The following is a 17,966-nucleotide window of genomic DNA, read 5'->3' on the forward strand; positions in this document are numbered from 1 at the left end:
GGTCGGAAGCTGAATTCTGCCGAGGAAACTGGTCGTGTGTACGGGGCCTAAGGCACACTGTGGAATAATCATGCTGTCTAATCAGCATCTTGATAGGCCACACCTCTGAGGTGGATGGATTATCTCGGCAAAGGAGAAGTGCTCACTAACACAGATTTAGACAAATTTGTGAACAATATTTGAGAGTAATAGGCCTTTTGTGTACATAGAAAAAGTTGTAGATCAGCTCATGATAAATAGAGGAAAGCACAAAAATGTTGCGTTTATAATTTTGCTCAGTGTATATTCTTTAGACCCATTTCACACTGGGGTGGTTTTCAGGCACTTTTGCGCTAGAAATAGCCTCTGCTAGGTGCCTGAAAACCGCCTCCCATTCACTTCAGTGTGACTTTTCACACTCGGGCGGTGCGCTTGTGGGATGTTACCAAAAGTCCTGCAAGCAGCATCTTTGAGATGGATTGAGAGTGCTGTATTTAGTGCTCCCAAAATGCCCTGCCCATTGCAATGAATGGGCAATGCTTCCAAAGTGCCTTAAAAGCATTTTAACCCATTTTTTGGGGGCTAAAACTGCCCCTCTAGTGGCCGAAAAGCACCACTGAGGCCTTGTACAGACGAGCAGACAAGTCCGATGAAAACGGTCCGCCGACCGTTTTCATCGGACATGTCTGCTGGGAGGTTTTGGTCTGATGTGTGTACACACCATAAGACCAAAATCCCCGCGGACAGAGAACGCGGTGACGTAGACGTCACCGACGTTCTCTGACACAGAAGGTCAATGCTTCCACGCATGCGTCGAATCAATTCGACGCATGTGCGGGATTTCGGGCCAGCGGACATGTCCGATGAGTCGTACTAACCATCGGACATGTCTAAGCATGCTAAGAAACTTTTGTCCGCTGGAAACCTGTCTGCTAGGCTGGGAAACTGTCCGGTAGGCCCTACACACGGTCGGACATGTCCGCGGAAACTGGTCCAACGGACCAGTTTCAGCGGACATGTTTGGTCGTGTGTACAAGGCCTAAAGCGCTGCTAAAATGAGCAGTGCTTTAGCACTAAGGACGGGTGCTGTCAGTGTGAAAGGTTTCTTAGAAAATGCACACCGTGTTATAAATGTTTCTTCCTGCTGGGAGGAGAGTCTGGACTTACACTGTGTGAGAGCTGTGCTGTAAATAGACAAGCTCTCTGCTAATCTCCCTCTAATCCCCCTCCCCAATACAAATTTCCAGCTGCTTTTATCTTGTGTGTTGGAGAGCTTGTGAAAAGTTATCATGCTGATAACAGAGGAATGGAGCAGCAAGAAGCAACGGCACTTAGGGCTTTTGAGAGGGATACGTAAACACTACAGATAGATTTCATGAATGGAGTTTACATCTACTTTAAATCATTCCCTGCATTAAGGTTAAAAACACCTCTCTAACTATCCTTTACTCCAACCATCCCTACACACTTACCAGACCGCTGCAGGACCGATCTCCTCTCTTCCTGGTCTAACAGGAAATGCTGAGAGCAGTAGAAGCCATAGGTTCCTGCTGCTGTAAGTCAAACTCCTGTAAAAAGGGTGGGGACGAGGCTCACTGATGCTGTGTGTGTCTATGGACACACATGCGCTGGAGTAGGAGCATGCCCGCATGGGTGCTTCCATAGCACATGGCTTGCTAAGGGGACAACGGGAGGAAAGAGTGGACAGTTCCAGCTGTGTACTGCGTAGGTGAGGGACCTCTTTGCAATATCTTTGCACACAACAGGTAAGTATGAATTCTTTTTTATTTTCATTTTAAAAAATGCCTTTTTAGTTGGACAGAGGCAGGGGAGCAAACAAAGATACGTATGGGCTGCAAAGAAAGGGGCATTAAAACAAACCTATTGCTTTGCCCTCCATGGGCAAAGCATAGGCTTGGTAAAAATGTAACATTACAATGCTAATTCAAAATTTGTGATCACCTAAAATGTACTATTTAAATATGGAATATTAACCTCCCTGGCGGTAATCCTGTGTCTGGCTCGGGGTGGAAATCCAATACCATTAGCGGTATCCCCGAGCCAGACACGGGATTGCATCGCAGTATCCAGGCAGAGTTTACTTACCTTGTCCTCTGGATCCTGCGATGTCTCCCCGCTGTGTGAGCGAGCTGTCTCCTCGCTCGATTCACACAGTGCCCCGAGTGCCGCTGAGCTCCATTCCCTGCGACGTCACGATGCATGGGGGTGGAGATCGGTGCCAAATAAAAAAAAAAAACACGATACACATACAGTATACTGTAATCTTACAGATTACAGTACTGTATAAAATAGTTACACACCCCATTTGTCCCTAGTGGTCTGTCCAGTGACCTGCATGCATTTTTATATAATAAATACTGTTCTTTCTGCCTGGAAACTGTAGATTGTCCATAGCAACCAAAAAGTGTCCCTTTATGTCAAAAGTGGTTTTAGACCAGCTAGAAAACAGTGATAATAAATTAGAATCACTTGCAGAATTGAGCGTTAGCGATTTGTGGGGAAATGCGTCATCAAACACTAAAAGTAATGACAGCGACAATTCTGCAACTGAGCAAATTTCAGTGTTTTTGATTTGATTACATTTTTGATACATTTTTATTATTATTATATCATTATTTGTTATAATTATTTATAGTTATTTATTATATTATAATTTAAGATTTTGTGCTTCAAACTTTATCATACCCGGGATGTCTACTAGACTCTTGTTTGGACAGATTTAAGTGAGTTATTCCTAAGAATTACAAGCCTACAATCAGGGATAGACTGGCCATTGGGACTACCGGGAGTTTCCCGGTGGGCCGATGGCTTAGTGGGCTGGCTTCAGTGACAGCGGACAGCCGCCCTCCGCTCCTCTGTCTCTCCCCGCAGCGCTCACCTGGGGGGAAACAGAGAAGCAGGGGGAGGACCAGAGGAGCATGGGGGAACCAGAAGGAGCACGGGGGAGGGGACAGACAGCTGACTCAACAGCTTTCTCACTTCTGCCTAATCTTGTCCCATGGGGGGGGGCACCGAACTGATCCTTTGCCCCGGGTGAAATAATGTCTAGCTTCCCCACTGGTACTGCCTATAAGAATACCAGTACCAACCGTTCTAGGGGGGAGGGCTGGCAGCCTTAGGCCTGGGAAGCAGGTTCAGTCAATTGGCCCATTGAACTGCCGAATCAGCTCACCATCTATGGCCCATCTGTTTTTTCAATGCAGCCTCACCAGTGCAGCCAACTCCAGTGCCCATCAATGCAGCCTGATCACTGAGGCAGGTTACATGGGGTGTATGGGGGGGGGGTCAGCTATGGGTGTCAGGGTCTTTAACCACAGTGATCTCAGCAGGTCCTTGCATGCCACAGCCTCCTGGGGGGGTAATGCTTATGGTCCTGGGGTCAAGTTGCAGCCAGCATCCAGCCCTGCGTCCCGACTCCCTGGCACACCCTGCTTCCAAGAATCCGGTCTCCGGGAGTTGTAGTTACCTCTGCGCTGCTCTGTTTTCCACCCACCGGGAGCTTGAGCGTGAGCGTGGACTATAAGTGGTCGGCCACCAAGGCCATGCCCCCGGCCCAACTTCCTAGACCAGAATAAAAAATGGTAGCGGGCAGCGGCTGCCGGCCATAAGTCCGGGTGGCTTGGGAGGCAATTGCCACCCTGCCCCCTGGCCCAGCCCTCCCCTGTGTTCTACTCTAATAAAGTAGAACGGCTAGTGGCTAGTGAAGGGGGAGAGGGGGCTTGGGTGGCCGGTGGGGGCGGCAGTTGTCCGGCCGCCATGGGAGAGACCTGTCAAAGTGGGCCAGTCTGGATAAAGTCCAGGACCAAATGTTTGTCCCAGTCCAGCCCTGCCTACAATATAAAACGCCAAATTTCCATGCAAAATAATTGTACCGCTTTCAGTACCTAAAATCTGACATAATCATACTGCCAGGGAGGTTAAATAACTGAAATTGACAATCTCAGAATACCATTGTAAAACAAAAATTTGAAGGCCTGTGCTGATAACATTTTGGTTGATCACATATTTTACTCTCAAGCAATAACAATAATGGTAATAAGATCATAGTTATTCAGCAAAGCATAATACAACAAAGAAAATATAAAAAATGCATTAAATATTAGTGACACCGTTCTTATTGGGCAAATAAAAGCAAACATGAAGACATGAAAACATGAAGAATGATCTTACATTTGTCCAGCTGTAAATATATCCATCAACATTTAGAACAGGTACGATGTAGAAATCAACTTGTTTGAGAAGTTTGTTCAGCAATGCATCACTCTTGTACTTTGCAAGAATCTGGAGAAATAGAAGAGTTAGATAGGGCCTTGTTAGCTGCCTCTAGTAACCTTCAGGTAGAGACTGGCTAAATAGCAAAGGATGAAATGAAGGGAGCTCTGGAGAATCTGCTGATGAAGCCTATGGAACTCACAATAGTTTCTCATCCTCAAGAGTCAAGAATCCAAAGGAATCCATCAGCAAGGCAGGTCATACATTTTTAGAATATCTCCATCAGGTGCTCATTAAATGCCTACAGGTTCTCAGCTCAAGCAAACCTACATACATCAAAACAGAACCCTGGTGCACTCTGCATTCCGTGAATATTTTTGAAATTTGAGTTTAAGGCTGGGTTCACACTTGTAAAGTGGATGCGAGTTCGCGGCATCCAATTCGCAATAGCAGGAGATTTTGACCGGCTCTCTATGGAGCCGGTTCACATAACTCGAATTCAGCCAAAAACAATATATTTTTACTTTCTGCTATAACTCATATCCCTAAAAAAAAAAAAAAAAAAAGAATTTCTTCATAAATTTAGGCCAATATGTATTTTTTTGTATTATTATTATTTATTTATTTTTGGTAAAAAAAATTCCAATAAGCGTACATTGCGGTTTGTGCAAAAGTTGTAGCGTTTACAAACTATGTGATAGATTTTTAGCGGGACTGCGACATTGTGGCAGACAAATCTGACCCTAAGTGATACTTTTTTGGAACCAGTAATACCAATACAGTGATCAGTGCAAAAAAAATGCACTGATCACTGTATAAATGACACTGGCAGGGAAGGGATTAACATCATGGGTGATCAAACGGTTAAATGTGTTCCCTGTTAGTGTTTTCTAAATGTGTGGGGGAAGTAGTGACAGAAAGAACAGAGAGATCATTGTTCCTGATTACTAGGAACATAAGTTTTCAGTGTACTTCCCTGTCAGAATGGAGATCTGCCTTGGGTATCCTCATTCCCCATTCTGCCCCTCTATGGAGCGATCGTGGGTGACCGGCGGACATCGGGCCTGCCGAACCCGTGGATTGGCTCCCCCGCTGTGCAGGGGAGCTGATTTAGTATCTCATGCACGAAACAGTGTACAGGTACAACGTTTCGCGCAATAGAGCCGCCCTGCCGCAGTATAAATACAGTGGGTGGTCTCTAAGTGGTTAACTGATAATTGCACAGTTATGCAATGTGTCACATAAATAAAATTTAAGTACTGTAATTTTTTCCCACAAATAGAGCTTTCTTTTGGTGGTATTTGATCACCTCAGTTTTTTTTTGCGCTAGAAATAAAAAAAAAGACCAACCATTAAAAAAAAAATATATATATATTTTTTAACTTCTACTATAAAACATATACAATTAAAAAAATTGTAAAACATTAAATTTCATTATTTTCTTTATAAATTTAGGCCAATATGTATTCTGCTACACATTTTTGGTAACACGGGGCCAGATCCACAAAAGGGATACGCAGGCGTATCTGCTGATACGCCGTCGTATCCCTGTTTCTATCTATGCGACTGATTCATAGAATCAGTTACGCATAGATATTCCTAAGATCCGGCAGGTGTAATAGTTTTACACTGTCGGATCTTAGGATGCAGTACCGCGGCCGCCGCTGGGGGCATTTCTCGTCGAAATTCCGCGTCGGGTATGCAAATTAGCACTTACGGAGATCCACAAAGCTTTTTCCCTTCGTTATTTCTCCGTAAGTGTTAGTTTGCCGTCGCAAAATTAGGGCTACTTTTACAAAGTGTAAACTTAGTACACCATGTAAAAGTATACCCTTCTATCCCGCGTCGCTGTCAATTATTTTTTAATTATTTTTTTCCCGCCGCAACTCTTTTTTTTTTCTTTTACACCCATCGCGATTCTCAAAACTCGGCGCAACGTAAATCCGCGCAAAGCACGTTGGGAAAATAGCGTCGGGAGCATGCGCAGTACGTCCGGTGCGGGAGCGCGCCTAATTTAAATGGGACTCACCCCATTAGATTGGGCCCGCCTTGCGCCGGACAGATTTAAGTTACACCGCTGCAAATTTCTAGGTAAGTGCTTTGTGGATCGGGCACTTAGGTAGAAATTTTGCGGCGGTGTAACTTAAATCGGAAAATTTAAGTTGCGCTTGCTGGCTGTGGATCTGGCCCACAATTCCCATAATGCAATCACTGCAGGTGCACATTCTGCCCCAGTGAACTGTGGTTCAAAGCTGATGTTTACAGAGCCATGATGCATGTTAAAAATAAGAAGCTATACGTACATACCTCTTTCACAAACCATTGACAGTAAGCTACAGAAATCCATTCCCGTGCATGAATTCCACAATCCATAACTATAACTTTCTTCGTCTTCTTTGAAGGCAATCCAACCTACAAGATATACATTTGTAAGAATGACACACATGCAATTTATCTCAATATCCTTGTTTTAAGATCATCTGGAAGATCGTTGGTGGAAATAGGAGTTTAGTGTTCATGAACCTCATGCTTTGTGAAAACAGATTACTCAGCCTCAGGATCTGGGTGTGAAGGAAATCAGGGACTATTGTTTAGCCCTGATGTAAGCCCTCTTGTAACATTAACACAGTTAAAGTCCAACTCCAGGAAAGAACAAAATTGTGCTTTGCAGTGTGGCTGCAAAGGTTGATTATTTAGGTCTAGGAAAAAAAAAAGAAAGAAGATAAGAAAAGAATTACTCGACTCTCCGCTGCCTCTTATCCCCCAGCCTTGCATTGGATGTGTTGACTCCAAGGGACGGTGTTCCCCCAACGCCATCAGCACCACTCTATCCCCTAAATAATACAAGCTGTACCCCCACTGCAAGGGATCATTTAAAAATTTCCTGGAGTTGTGTGAAAACAGAGACCCTGGAGAATAGAATGGTGGCCATTGCAATTTTTTTTGTCACACAGTATTTGTGTAGCCATTTATCGAATGCATATTATCAGGACAAGACACAATAACATTTATTTTAGTGCAAGCAAACACAATATAATACCCAGTGTTTTGGTAAAATATAAATATGGAGTTGTGTTGAATAAATAGATACCAAACACCTAAAGTTTTCCATAGGTGATGCTTTAAAAGACTTTACAGGTTGACAGTTTAGAATCACCCATGAATTATGGTTCTAGATATATATTTCTCATGCTGATGTTTGCGTGTGGTGTCAATGAATCAATGTGTGATACAATTGCTGTTTACATACACGCACAGGTCCTATGCATGTATTGCACCCTCTTGTGTACTACTAGTAGTAATGTAGGGAAAGTATAGTTTGGCTCAGGGTCTGAGCCATTGACTCTGGGTCAGGTTTCATTAGCGTTCAAGGCTGGATGCAGGGCCGTAGCTATAGGGGGCGCAAGAGTCGCGATCGCCACCTGGCCCCAGGCTGCATGCGGCTCCCCTGTCAAGAATGTCTATACTTGTGTGAGCCAGTCCCGGAGTCGGGGGGCAGAGCTGGGAGGCAGAGCTGGCGGTCCTGGGTACGGAAGACTGCTTGCCTCTTGATGCTACACTGTGGATTCAGTTAGTACCAGGCTGGATAGGAGGGCTGGTGGGACGGCATATAGGAGAGCCGATCTCCTCTATTTTCCTTATGTCTAATGCAGGTCTTTTAGCGGCTGCAGGAGCAGGCTGTCACCCCGTCGGCCCTCCTATCCAGCCAAGAGTCAAGAGGCAAGCAGTCATCCGCCTCCCAGATTTGCCCCCTGACTCTGATTCCTGCTTGCTACCTCAAGGCTGTTCAAGGCTGTTCCAGAACGGTAGGTTAAATGATCCCTGCCCCGAGGCCGCTCCTGGTAAGCAACAAACTCTCTGTCACAGCAGAGTGAGTACAGTGTTCAGGTTGTGCTGCTGACTGTCACCCTGTACCCTGCCATACTGCTTCCCTCCAATTATGCTGCCCCCATATTGCCCTCCACTACCCCCCTCTCATCATGCTGTCCCTCATACTGCCCTCCTCTGTCTCCCTCCCATCAAAAATTGTAAAAAATACTGACCATGTCCACTGCCCTACTAACCACATCCACTACTCTACTGACCGTGTCCACTGCCCTACTGACCACATCCACTGCCCGCACTGACCACGTCCACTGCTTTACTGACTACGTTCACTGCCCTACTGACCACGTCCATGTCTACTGACCATGTCCACTGCCCTACTGGCCACATCCACTGCCTGTACTGACCACGTCCACTGCTTTACTGACCATGTCCACTGCTCTACTGACCACGTCCATGTCTACTGGCCAATGACCACTGCCCCACTGACCACATACACTGCTCTACTGACCACATCCACTGCCCTACTGCTGACCATGTCCACTGCCCTACTGACTACATCCACTGCTATACTGACCACGTCCACTGCTCTACTGACCATGTCCACTACCCTACTGACCAAGTCCACTGCCCTACTGACTGACAGTATGACACCATTCACAGTCTACACTGACACCACTGGCCGAACTACCAGGATCCTCCCCATGCTGAGGGAATGTGGCCTGGTACAGTTCAGGGGGGGGGGCACTCTCTGTCCCCCCTCTTTTCTGCAGCCGGCCAGGTTATGTGCTCGGATAAAGGGTCTGGTGTGGATTTTTGGGGGAACTCCACGCCATTTTTTTTTATTTGGGGGTGGAGTTCCCCTTAAAATCCACACCAGACCTGAAGGGTCTGGAATGGATATTTGGTGGGAACCCCACGTAATTTTTTTTTATTTACGGCGGGGTTCCCCTTAATATCCATACCAGACCTGAAGGGCCTGGTAATTGAATTTGGGGGGACCCCACGTTTTTTTTTTTTTTTAATGAATGAATTATCTCTGAATTGCCGGGAGCCGACAATTCAGTATAGCCGCAAGTCAGTTTTAAATGACTTTTTTTCTTTCAGAAATTACACTTTGTGCAGAGACAGTTCTAAGTACAGGAAACATGCGCTATTTCACATGCTTACTTTACACACCCCCCCCCAGGTACGAAATTTAAAGGAATATTTCACTTTTATTGTTTCACTTTAAGCATTATTAAATTCACTGCTCCCGAAAAAACAGCTTTTTTAAAAAAAAAATTGCATTGATACATGTCCCCTGGGGCAGGACCCAGGTCCCCAAACACTTTTTAGGACAATAACTTGCATATTAGCCTTTAAAATTAGCACTTTAGATTTCAAACGTTCGAGTCCCATAGACTTTAACGGGGGTTCTACAGTTCACACAAACGTTTGGTGTGTTCGCAGGTTCTGGTGCGAACCGAACAGGGGGGTGTTCAGCTTATCCCTACACTCTAGTAGCTCTTTCTCCAATTTATACTGACATGGTGGACCAGTAGAGTGGTACTGTGGATCCATGAAAGATGCGGGCCATGTTTGAAGAAATCTACCAAACAGGCGATTTCTGACCTCCTTTCAACTAAAGAGGTCATGGCTATCTGGTGAGTGGCATTTCAATAGAGCACATTGGGTGGAAATGAAATTGGTGATGGTGATATAAATGTTACTTTCATTGAAAAATTAGGAAGCTTTTTGTTTAGAAGAGCGCTTATGAACTTTATTTGCAACTCTTTCTTTTTTTGGCACAATTGTTTCCTATTTTTTTGTGATTTCATTTCTATTTTGCACTTTATGATTATTGAACATTGTCTTTTTATCAATAACATTTATAACACTTTAATTCTTTTTTTTTTAGTCACTATGGGCCAGATTCACCGAGACTTACGCCGACGTATCAGTAGATACGCCGTCGTAAGTCCAAATGTGCGCCGTCGTATCTATGCGCTCATTCTTAAAATGAGATACGCCTGAATGTTGCCAAGATACGACCGACGTAAGTCTCTTACGCCGTCGTATCTTGGGTGCATATTTACGCTGGCCACTAGGGGCGCTTCCGTTGATTTACGCGTTGAATATGTAAATGAGCAAGATACGCCGATTCACGAATGTACGTACGCCCGTCGCAGTAAGCTACGCTGTTTACGTAAGGCGTACGTCCAGCGTAAAGATAAAACACCTCCATAGGTGGCGCAACCCATGCAAGGTATGGACGACGGAACAGCCGTCTGATTTTACGCCGTTTGCGTAAGTTGTACGTTAATGGGGCTGTGCGTAGGTTACATTCACGTCGAAAGCATTGAGCCGACGTATCTTAGCGACGTGATTCTGAGCATGCGCGCGCATGCACCGTTCGATCAGTCATTCATTTACATGGGGTCACGGTTAATTATAATACAACACGCCCACTACCTTCCTAATTTGAATTATACGGGCTTACGCCGGCCCATTTTTGCTATGCCAACGTAACTTATGGAGCAAGTGCTTTGTGAATACTGGCCTTGCCTCACTATGTTACGTCGGCGTAGCGCAAATGGGATGCGCTACCCTGGCCAAAAGATGCGCCCTCTTACGTGAATCTGGCCCTATTGGATTATTGAGTCTAGCGCTACCATCTTTCAATTTGCTTAGTGATTCTTCAGATGTTGAGGTAGCAGCTTAATCACTAAAATTATTATTGAGGTTTAATTCACATAGTGGTGCAAGGCTAATTATAAATCCATTTTTTAATTTATGTTCTGATATCTGTCAAAAAATTTATTTTCTATTACTTCTGGTAACTGCCTGAAATCCAAATGGGGACAAATACAACAATGAAAAGTTGACAGATGTTCTAACGCTTCCATGCTCGGTCCAAATTTAACTCAAAAACTTTGGCTAGAATGCGAATGTATATAGGAAAAGCAGAAGGATGAATTCCTCAATGTTCTACTGCCCAATCACAGGCTGGAGCAAGTCCTAGACCAGGCTGCATTGCTCAGGACCAGAGATTCTCACTTACTTTAAAATATTCGATTGTCCGTTCTTCATAGGTATTTCCAAGAAGGTGGTGTGACACTACATCACTGTGCTTATCTTTAATCTGTTCCATCCACTCATAAATCTGTTAAAGTATATACATAACAATATTTATTGCAATGCAGAATTTTGGTACCTTCTGTGATATATTGCAGACAAAACAGCAGCCTAATCTAGTCTTTTATTATCAGTGAACCTCATGCTACTACATGGAAATAGAAGTGCATTTGTAAACTGCTAGGGTTTTTAACACATGTACTATAGATCCAAGAATAGTCTCAGTCTATGCCCTCTTCATTTTTTCCCCCATTTCTTTTATATAGTTCTACATTTAGTAGGCAAGTCCACTAAAAAAACACTTATAGTTAGGCAGAAGTCAAAGTAATTTGTGTACTTATTTTTGTACTTTATGATCATTTAGACAAGGGGTCCCCAAACGTTCTAAACAAAGGGCCAGTTTATTGTCCTTCAGACTTCAGGGGGGCCTGAGTGTGGCAAGTGGAAGTGTAAGGCCCCTTTCAGACGTCCGCTCCGTCTGTCCGTTCATTACAAGTCCGTTAACGGACTTGTAATGAATCCCTATGGGGACGCGTCCGTTAGCGGATGGAGCATCCGCTAGCGTCCGCGTCAGTCGGGATCCGCTTATCCGAACGGATGAAACCCTATTTTTCTTCCGTTCGGCGGAGCGGAACTGATGCAGATGGACAGACGGTCCCCATAGGGGACAGCGGAGCAGAGACAGGGCGGTCCCTGCACTGAAAGAGCCCTCAATGTTCCTGTCATCAGTGGGAGTAAACATTGCCACATTTGGTACTAGGAGAAATAATAGTGCCTCATTGTTGGTATCATTGGGAGGATTAGTGCCCCATTGTTGGTGCCAGTAGAAGAAATGGTGTCCCACTGTTAATGTCAGTTGGCAGAATAGTGTCTTGTATCAGTAGGAGGAATGGTGACCCAAGAGCTGGCACAGGGTCGCATCTGGCCCCCCTGATTACTGATTCTAATTTGTGCTAAAACATTCTCTTAGGGCACTTTCACACTGAGGCGCAGGGGCATCAGCGGTAAAGCACCGCTATTTTAGCAGTGCTTTATTGCCGTTTTAGAGGCGCTTTTCGGCCGCTAGTAGAGCGCTTTTAACCCCGCTAGCAGCCAAATAAAGGGTTAAAAAAAACGCAAAGCACTGCTGCCACTTCGGCAGCGCTGCCCGATGATTTCAATGGGATGGGGTGCTTTAGGAGCGGTGTATACACCGCTCCTAAAGCGCCTCAAAGATGTTGCTTGCAGGACTTTTTTTAATGTGGGCTCAGACTTTCACACTGGAGTGACAGAAGATGTGCTTTGCAGGTACTTTGCAGGTGCTATTTTAAGCCATATAGCGCTTGTAAAGTGCCTCAGTGTCAAAGTAGCCTTAAACTACATTTATATTGTTAAAGTGGATCAAACAAACACTTACATCCGAACTCTGGAAAAAAAAAAAATATTTGCACATTTTCACATTTTCATTGTAAAAATTAATTACCCCCTTCGATGTTTGAAATAGTAAAAATTAGGTAAAAACTGTAACTTTTATTTATTCTGATGCCACTGTAAGTGCAGAACCTCCGGCTCTGAAAATTACACCTCCGAGTCTAATACAATGCATGTAATGAAGGTTATGTGGGTCGCTTGCAATCCACCTCTTCAATTCCTGAAACACCTTGTAATCTTTTCACTGAATATAAGGTGTTCTGTGATTGGATGAAGGGCAGATAAATGTCACAATCTCCCCTTCTCTAATTCCACATCACTTTGTAGTCTGTGAAAAGAATACAATATGTTTTATGAATGGAGTAGGTGAAGTGTTAGCACCCCACATAGCCTCCACTGTATGCAGTGTACTAGAGTTAAGATTGTAGTTTTCTGAGCCAAAGTTTTTTGCTTAAAGCAGGATGAATGTCCTTCAACAAGACACAAATCATTAGGTGTAATTCATTACTGTTTTTGTCCTGGAGTTTTTTGTTCTCAGTAGAGTCTTAAAAGAACCACCGGCACTTTTTATTTCTGACCATAGTCTGACAGAAAGTGATACGAACTCCAAAAATGTACAGTTGTCACCAGAACAAGAGATGAGGGGAAGTATTTCAACAAGGACACCTGTTCTGGTGACAACTGTCTAACAGTGAAATTGCTCTCATTCCTTCAGGGACACAGACAGCAAAAAAAGATGAATTTGTGATTTAACTCGTCCCTACTTTATCCAAAACGAAAAAAAAGTTTTGGCTATACATATACTTTGACTAATATACTGACTATGAGAAGTTACCAAACTACAGCATATTCCATCAAAGCAGATCTATTCAACTTGCTAAAAAAATATCAATTGTACATCATTGTATGCAAATTGAATTAGAATCTGTTTAATATTTTCATTTGACTCTTTACACATACAGTGCATCCGGAAAGTATTCACTTTTTCCACATTTTGTTATGTTACAGCCTTATTTTAAAATGGATTAAATTCATTATTTTCCTCAAAATTCAACAAACAATACCCCATAATGACAACACGAAAGAAGGTTGTTTGAAAACTTTGCAAATTTATTAAAAATAAAAAACAAATAAAAATCCCATGCTTGTAAGTATTCACAGCCTTTGCTCAATACTTTGTTGAAGCACCTTTGGCACCAATTACAGTCGTATTTTTGAGTATGATGCTACAAGTTTGGCACACCTATTTTTGGGCAGTTTCTCCCATTCTTTGCAGGAACGCTCAAGCTCCATCAGGTTGGATGGTGATCGTGGGTGCACAGCCATTATCAGATCTCTACAGAGATGTTTGATTAGGTTTAAGTCTGGGCTCTGGATGGGCCACTCTAAGACATTCACAGAGATGTCCCGTAGTCACTCCTTTGTTATCTTGGCTGTGTGCTTGGGGTCATTGTCCTGTTGGAAGATGAACCTTCTCCCCAGTCTGAGGTCCAGAGCACTCTGGAGCAGGCTTTCATCAATTATGCCTCTGTACATTGCTGCATTTGTCTTTCCCTTGATCCTGGCTGGTCTCCCAGTTCCTGCCGCTTGAAAAACATCCCCATAGCATGATGCTGTCACCACCATGCTTCACTGTAGAGATAGTATTGTCCAGGTGATGAGCAGTGCCTGGTTTCCTCCAGACATGACACTTGGGATTTAGGCTAAAGAGTTTAATCTTTGTTTCATCAGACCAGAGAATTTTGTTTTTCATCGTCTGAGAGACCTTCAGGTGCTTTCTGGCGGACTCCAGGCGGACTGTCATGTGCCTTTTACTGAGGAGTGGCTTCCGTCTGGCCACTCTACCATACAGGACTGATTGGTAGAGTGGTGCAGAGATGATTCTTTTTATTGAAGGTTCTCCTCTCTCCACATAGAAATGCTGGAGCTCTCTCAGAATGACCATCGGGTTCTTAGTCACCTCCCTGATTAAGGCTCTTCTCCTCCCAATCCCTCAGTTTGGCTAGGCGGCCCACTCTAGGAAGAGTGTTTCCAAACCTCTTCTATTTACGGATGATGGAGGCCATTGTGCTCACTGGGACCTTCAATGCTGCAAAAAAAAATCCGTACCCTTCCCCTTGATACAATGCTGTCTCTGAGGTCTACAGACAATTCCTTGGACTTTATGGCTCGGTTTGTGCTCTGAACATGCACTGTTAACTGCAGGACCTGTCTAAGGCTGGATTCACACCTATGCATGTTTAGTGCTTTTTGCATTTTGCAGATTTGCACCACAGAATGTGTTCCATAGGAAACCATGTTAAATGGACTGTAGTGCAAATCTGCAAAATGAAAAAATCAAAAAAAAAATGCATGGATGTGAATCCAGCCTTAGTGTGTGCCTTTCCAAATCATGTCAAATCAACTGAATTTACCACAGGTGGACTCCAATCAAGTTGTAGAAACATCTCAAGGATGGATCAGTGGAGACAGGATGTACCTAAACTACATTTTGAGTGTCATGGCAAAGGCTGTTAGTACTTATGTACACGTGATTTATTTATTTTTTATAAATTTGCAAAGATGTCTCAAACAAAATCTGTGGAAAATATGGAAATGTAATCCAATTTGGAATAAGACTGTAACATAACAAAATGTAGAAAAAGTGAAGCGCTGTAAATACTTTCCGGATGCACTGTATTTGTATTTTGTTTTACTTTGATCCAAATTACTATTAGAGTTACAATGGCAATTAGCCAATTATTTTCACAGACCATTCACTGGGTTGATTTTTTTCTGTGTGCAAAAAAAATATTGAATTGGACAAAAAATAATGATTACACCATATATTTTTATAGGCTGAATATCTTTTTGCACAATATCACTCTCAGCAGGCAAAGGTTTTAAAGTGAGTCGGCAATTGGATCGCATATGCTGGTTCATGTTTTTAAAGCCATTTCTACATCTGAATAAATGTGAATTCTTGGCACTTTAATGGCAGTTTTTCTTTATCATGTGCAATATACATCTGATATAAGACTATGCTCCTCCATGAATATTGTTTATTGATAACTAACCCCTGAGTGCTGTGGGGTTGTTTTTTATCTGTTTGGCCACTAGTGTTGCCACAGCTGCCCGGGGCTCTCTATGACATTTATACCTATGACATCTTCACCCACGTTATTATATGGATCCATGGATTCAGCGCTTGGTGCTTTAAGCTATTGGTTTATTTCCAAAGAACTTTAATATATACCTATATGATTTAATAATATCAATCATTGACTTGCAATTGCTCATTTAAACGCATACAATATGTGAAAATATACAATATTGCATAACTAGCATATATTTTTATATATAACTAGCAAATTTAAATGATAACCAGCATATATGTAATAGATAACACATAATTGGATTATGGAAGTCAGCAGGTTTTCCCATCATTCACTAAGCTCTGGAGCAACTGCACATGCAGAGTGGAAATGCACATTTATCTATTTGCCTTTAGTAAATCCACCCCATATTCTACAATCCATAAAAACATGTTGAAGATTTTTCAGTCTTTGCATTCACTTGCTTCCCAAGGTGACCTTTAGAAAATGTATCAAAATGAAATGTTGTAACTTATAATCAGAATATATTGCAATAACTGGAATATTGCTTGATTGAATCAAAACGTTCCCGTAATTTTTTTTTATATTTGTTGCAGTTCCTGACCTACCTCATCCATTGGATGATACACATCATAGTCGTAGGTTTCCAGAGATATCGCCTTTGTTCTGCTCCGACTTGCAAGGGAGTTATCGATCAATTTCTGAACATCTTCAATCATGATTCTGGATATAAAGCAGATAATACAGTTAACAATTTGTATACAATATAATATATTTCAGATTTGTTGCATTTGAGATCATGTTAGGAGCTTCATATCATTACTGTTCTGTTGGATCTATAGAGTAATAAAGAAAGAAACTCTGGGCATGCATAAATGTATTAATTTACTGAGCTTGGAAAGAACAGGAAAAGGCAGATTTGTCAGACATCATTCCTGGTGAAGGATCTGCCCCCAGTAAAACAAGTTAGTATTGAGTTAATTTGCTGCTCATTTTTAGTTGTGTTCAACAGAATTCCATGAGCATGTGATAAAGTTCTATGACATCGGTGTGTGCACTGCCCACTCCCTTAAAAGGATATAGGAACCCTATCTTGTTTGGTCAGTTTTGGCCTGATAAATATGTAATTAAAACCATTTTACTATATCTTTTTATAGGTGCAAACCCTACCAGAAATATTGCCAGCTGTTTCCAGCGATCTCTAACGACTATGTTATGGAGCAGCGGAAAGGGGAGATGTTTTGTAGTCTTGGCATCAGTTCAGAGTGCAGGAACATGCTGCCTGCACTTGATCATATTATATTACATGAGAAGAAAGGTGTAACACTCAGACAGAATCCCTACAGAAGAGGACTGATGGTGCTCAGAGTGTCTTCTCAACACAAATGGAACATGGTGGTATAAGGTTTAGAGCTGGCAACTCGTCCCTCTGAAAAAAAGCCACTTTATTACATCGAGTGGCATGTACTTACGTGTTTAAGCCTTATTGCTGAAACATGTAAGCCACCGTACTTTGTACACTCCATTCAATGTAATAAAGTCACTTTTTCAAACGAGTTGCCACTGCCAGCTCTTCACCTTATACCACCATGTTCCATTTGTGTTAAGAAGACACTATATATTTATAGATTCATAGAAATCTAGTATTTTTAATATAGAACCTACAGTATTTTACCGCTAATGAGTCTACTTACTTAAAAGGAACTTTTTGCTGATCAAGATTTTCTTTCATGTGCTGGACGTAGGTAGATGGGACCCGAACATGGATTTCTCTGTCCATATAAATGTCTTCTACACTGTCTGGTTTCCACAGATCTAGCTGGTTAAGAAAAAAAAAGAAAAAAACTTGTTAAAGGAATGTTCTATTGAGAGAAATTCAGAGTTTGCCATTGCTGTCCTCTTTCTAAAAGTGCTTGCAGCCTGGCTGTCTCTGGCTTCAAGTCTGAATCCTGACGGGCATACTAATATGTAGACAGCGACTCAGACATTTTTGAGGCTAATTAACCACACAGTGGCCAGAAAACCAAAAATTTTAGAAAGAGGTAAGCTTTTCAAAAGCCTCCATATGTATCCCAATATTGGTTTTATTTTGTAACCATTGTCCACATTGGAACTGATTTACTAAATCAAATGAACAAAAGCAGTTTACATGATTATGATAGATCCCTGCCAAGTATGGATTCCTTAACAGAGATGTGCACAATGAAAAAATTGGTTTAGTTTTGGTTTCATTTGTGTAATAAATAGTTTTGTTTAGAAATAATCGTTGTAAGAAAGATTCGTCTTTGGAGCGCTTCGTTATTTTAA

At 42.6% G+C, this 17,966-nt stretch overlaps 1 protein-coding gene across 1 annotated transcript in view; it reads right to left on the reverse strand.

The window, feature by feature from the left end:
- The window catches only part of LOC120943782 (carboxypeptidase O-like), a 51,279-nt gene that overhangs the window by 15,597 nt on the left and 17,716 nt on the right, over nt 1-17,966 (reverse strand). Inside the window, exons 3-7 of the mRNA XM_040357329.1 lie at nt 17,354-17,478; nt 16,268-16,382; nt 11,081-11,182; nt 6,520-6,624; nt 4,171-4,281 (exon numbers count right to left, since the gene is read on the reverse strand). Coding sequence (XP_040213263.1) covers nt 4,171-4,281; nt 6,520-6,624; nt 11,081-11,182; nt 16,268-16,382; nt 17,354-17,478 — 558 coding nt within the window. The remainder of the gene's footprint in view (nt 1-4,170; nt 4,282-6,519; nt 6,625-11,080; nt 11,183-16,267; nt 16,383-17,353; nt 17,479-17,966) is intronic.

The sequence above is a fragment of the Rana temporaria genome, chromosome 6 (genome assembly GCF_905171775.1).
Source record: "Rana temporaria chromosome 6, aRanTem1.1, whole genome shotgun sequence".
Classification (NCBI taxonomy): Eukaryota; Metazoa; Chordata; class Amphibia; order Anura; family Ranidae; genus Rana; species Rana temporaria.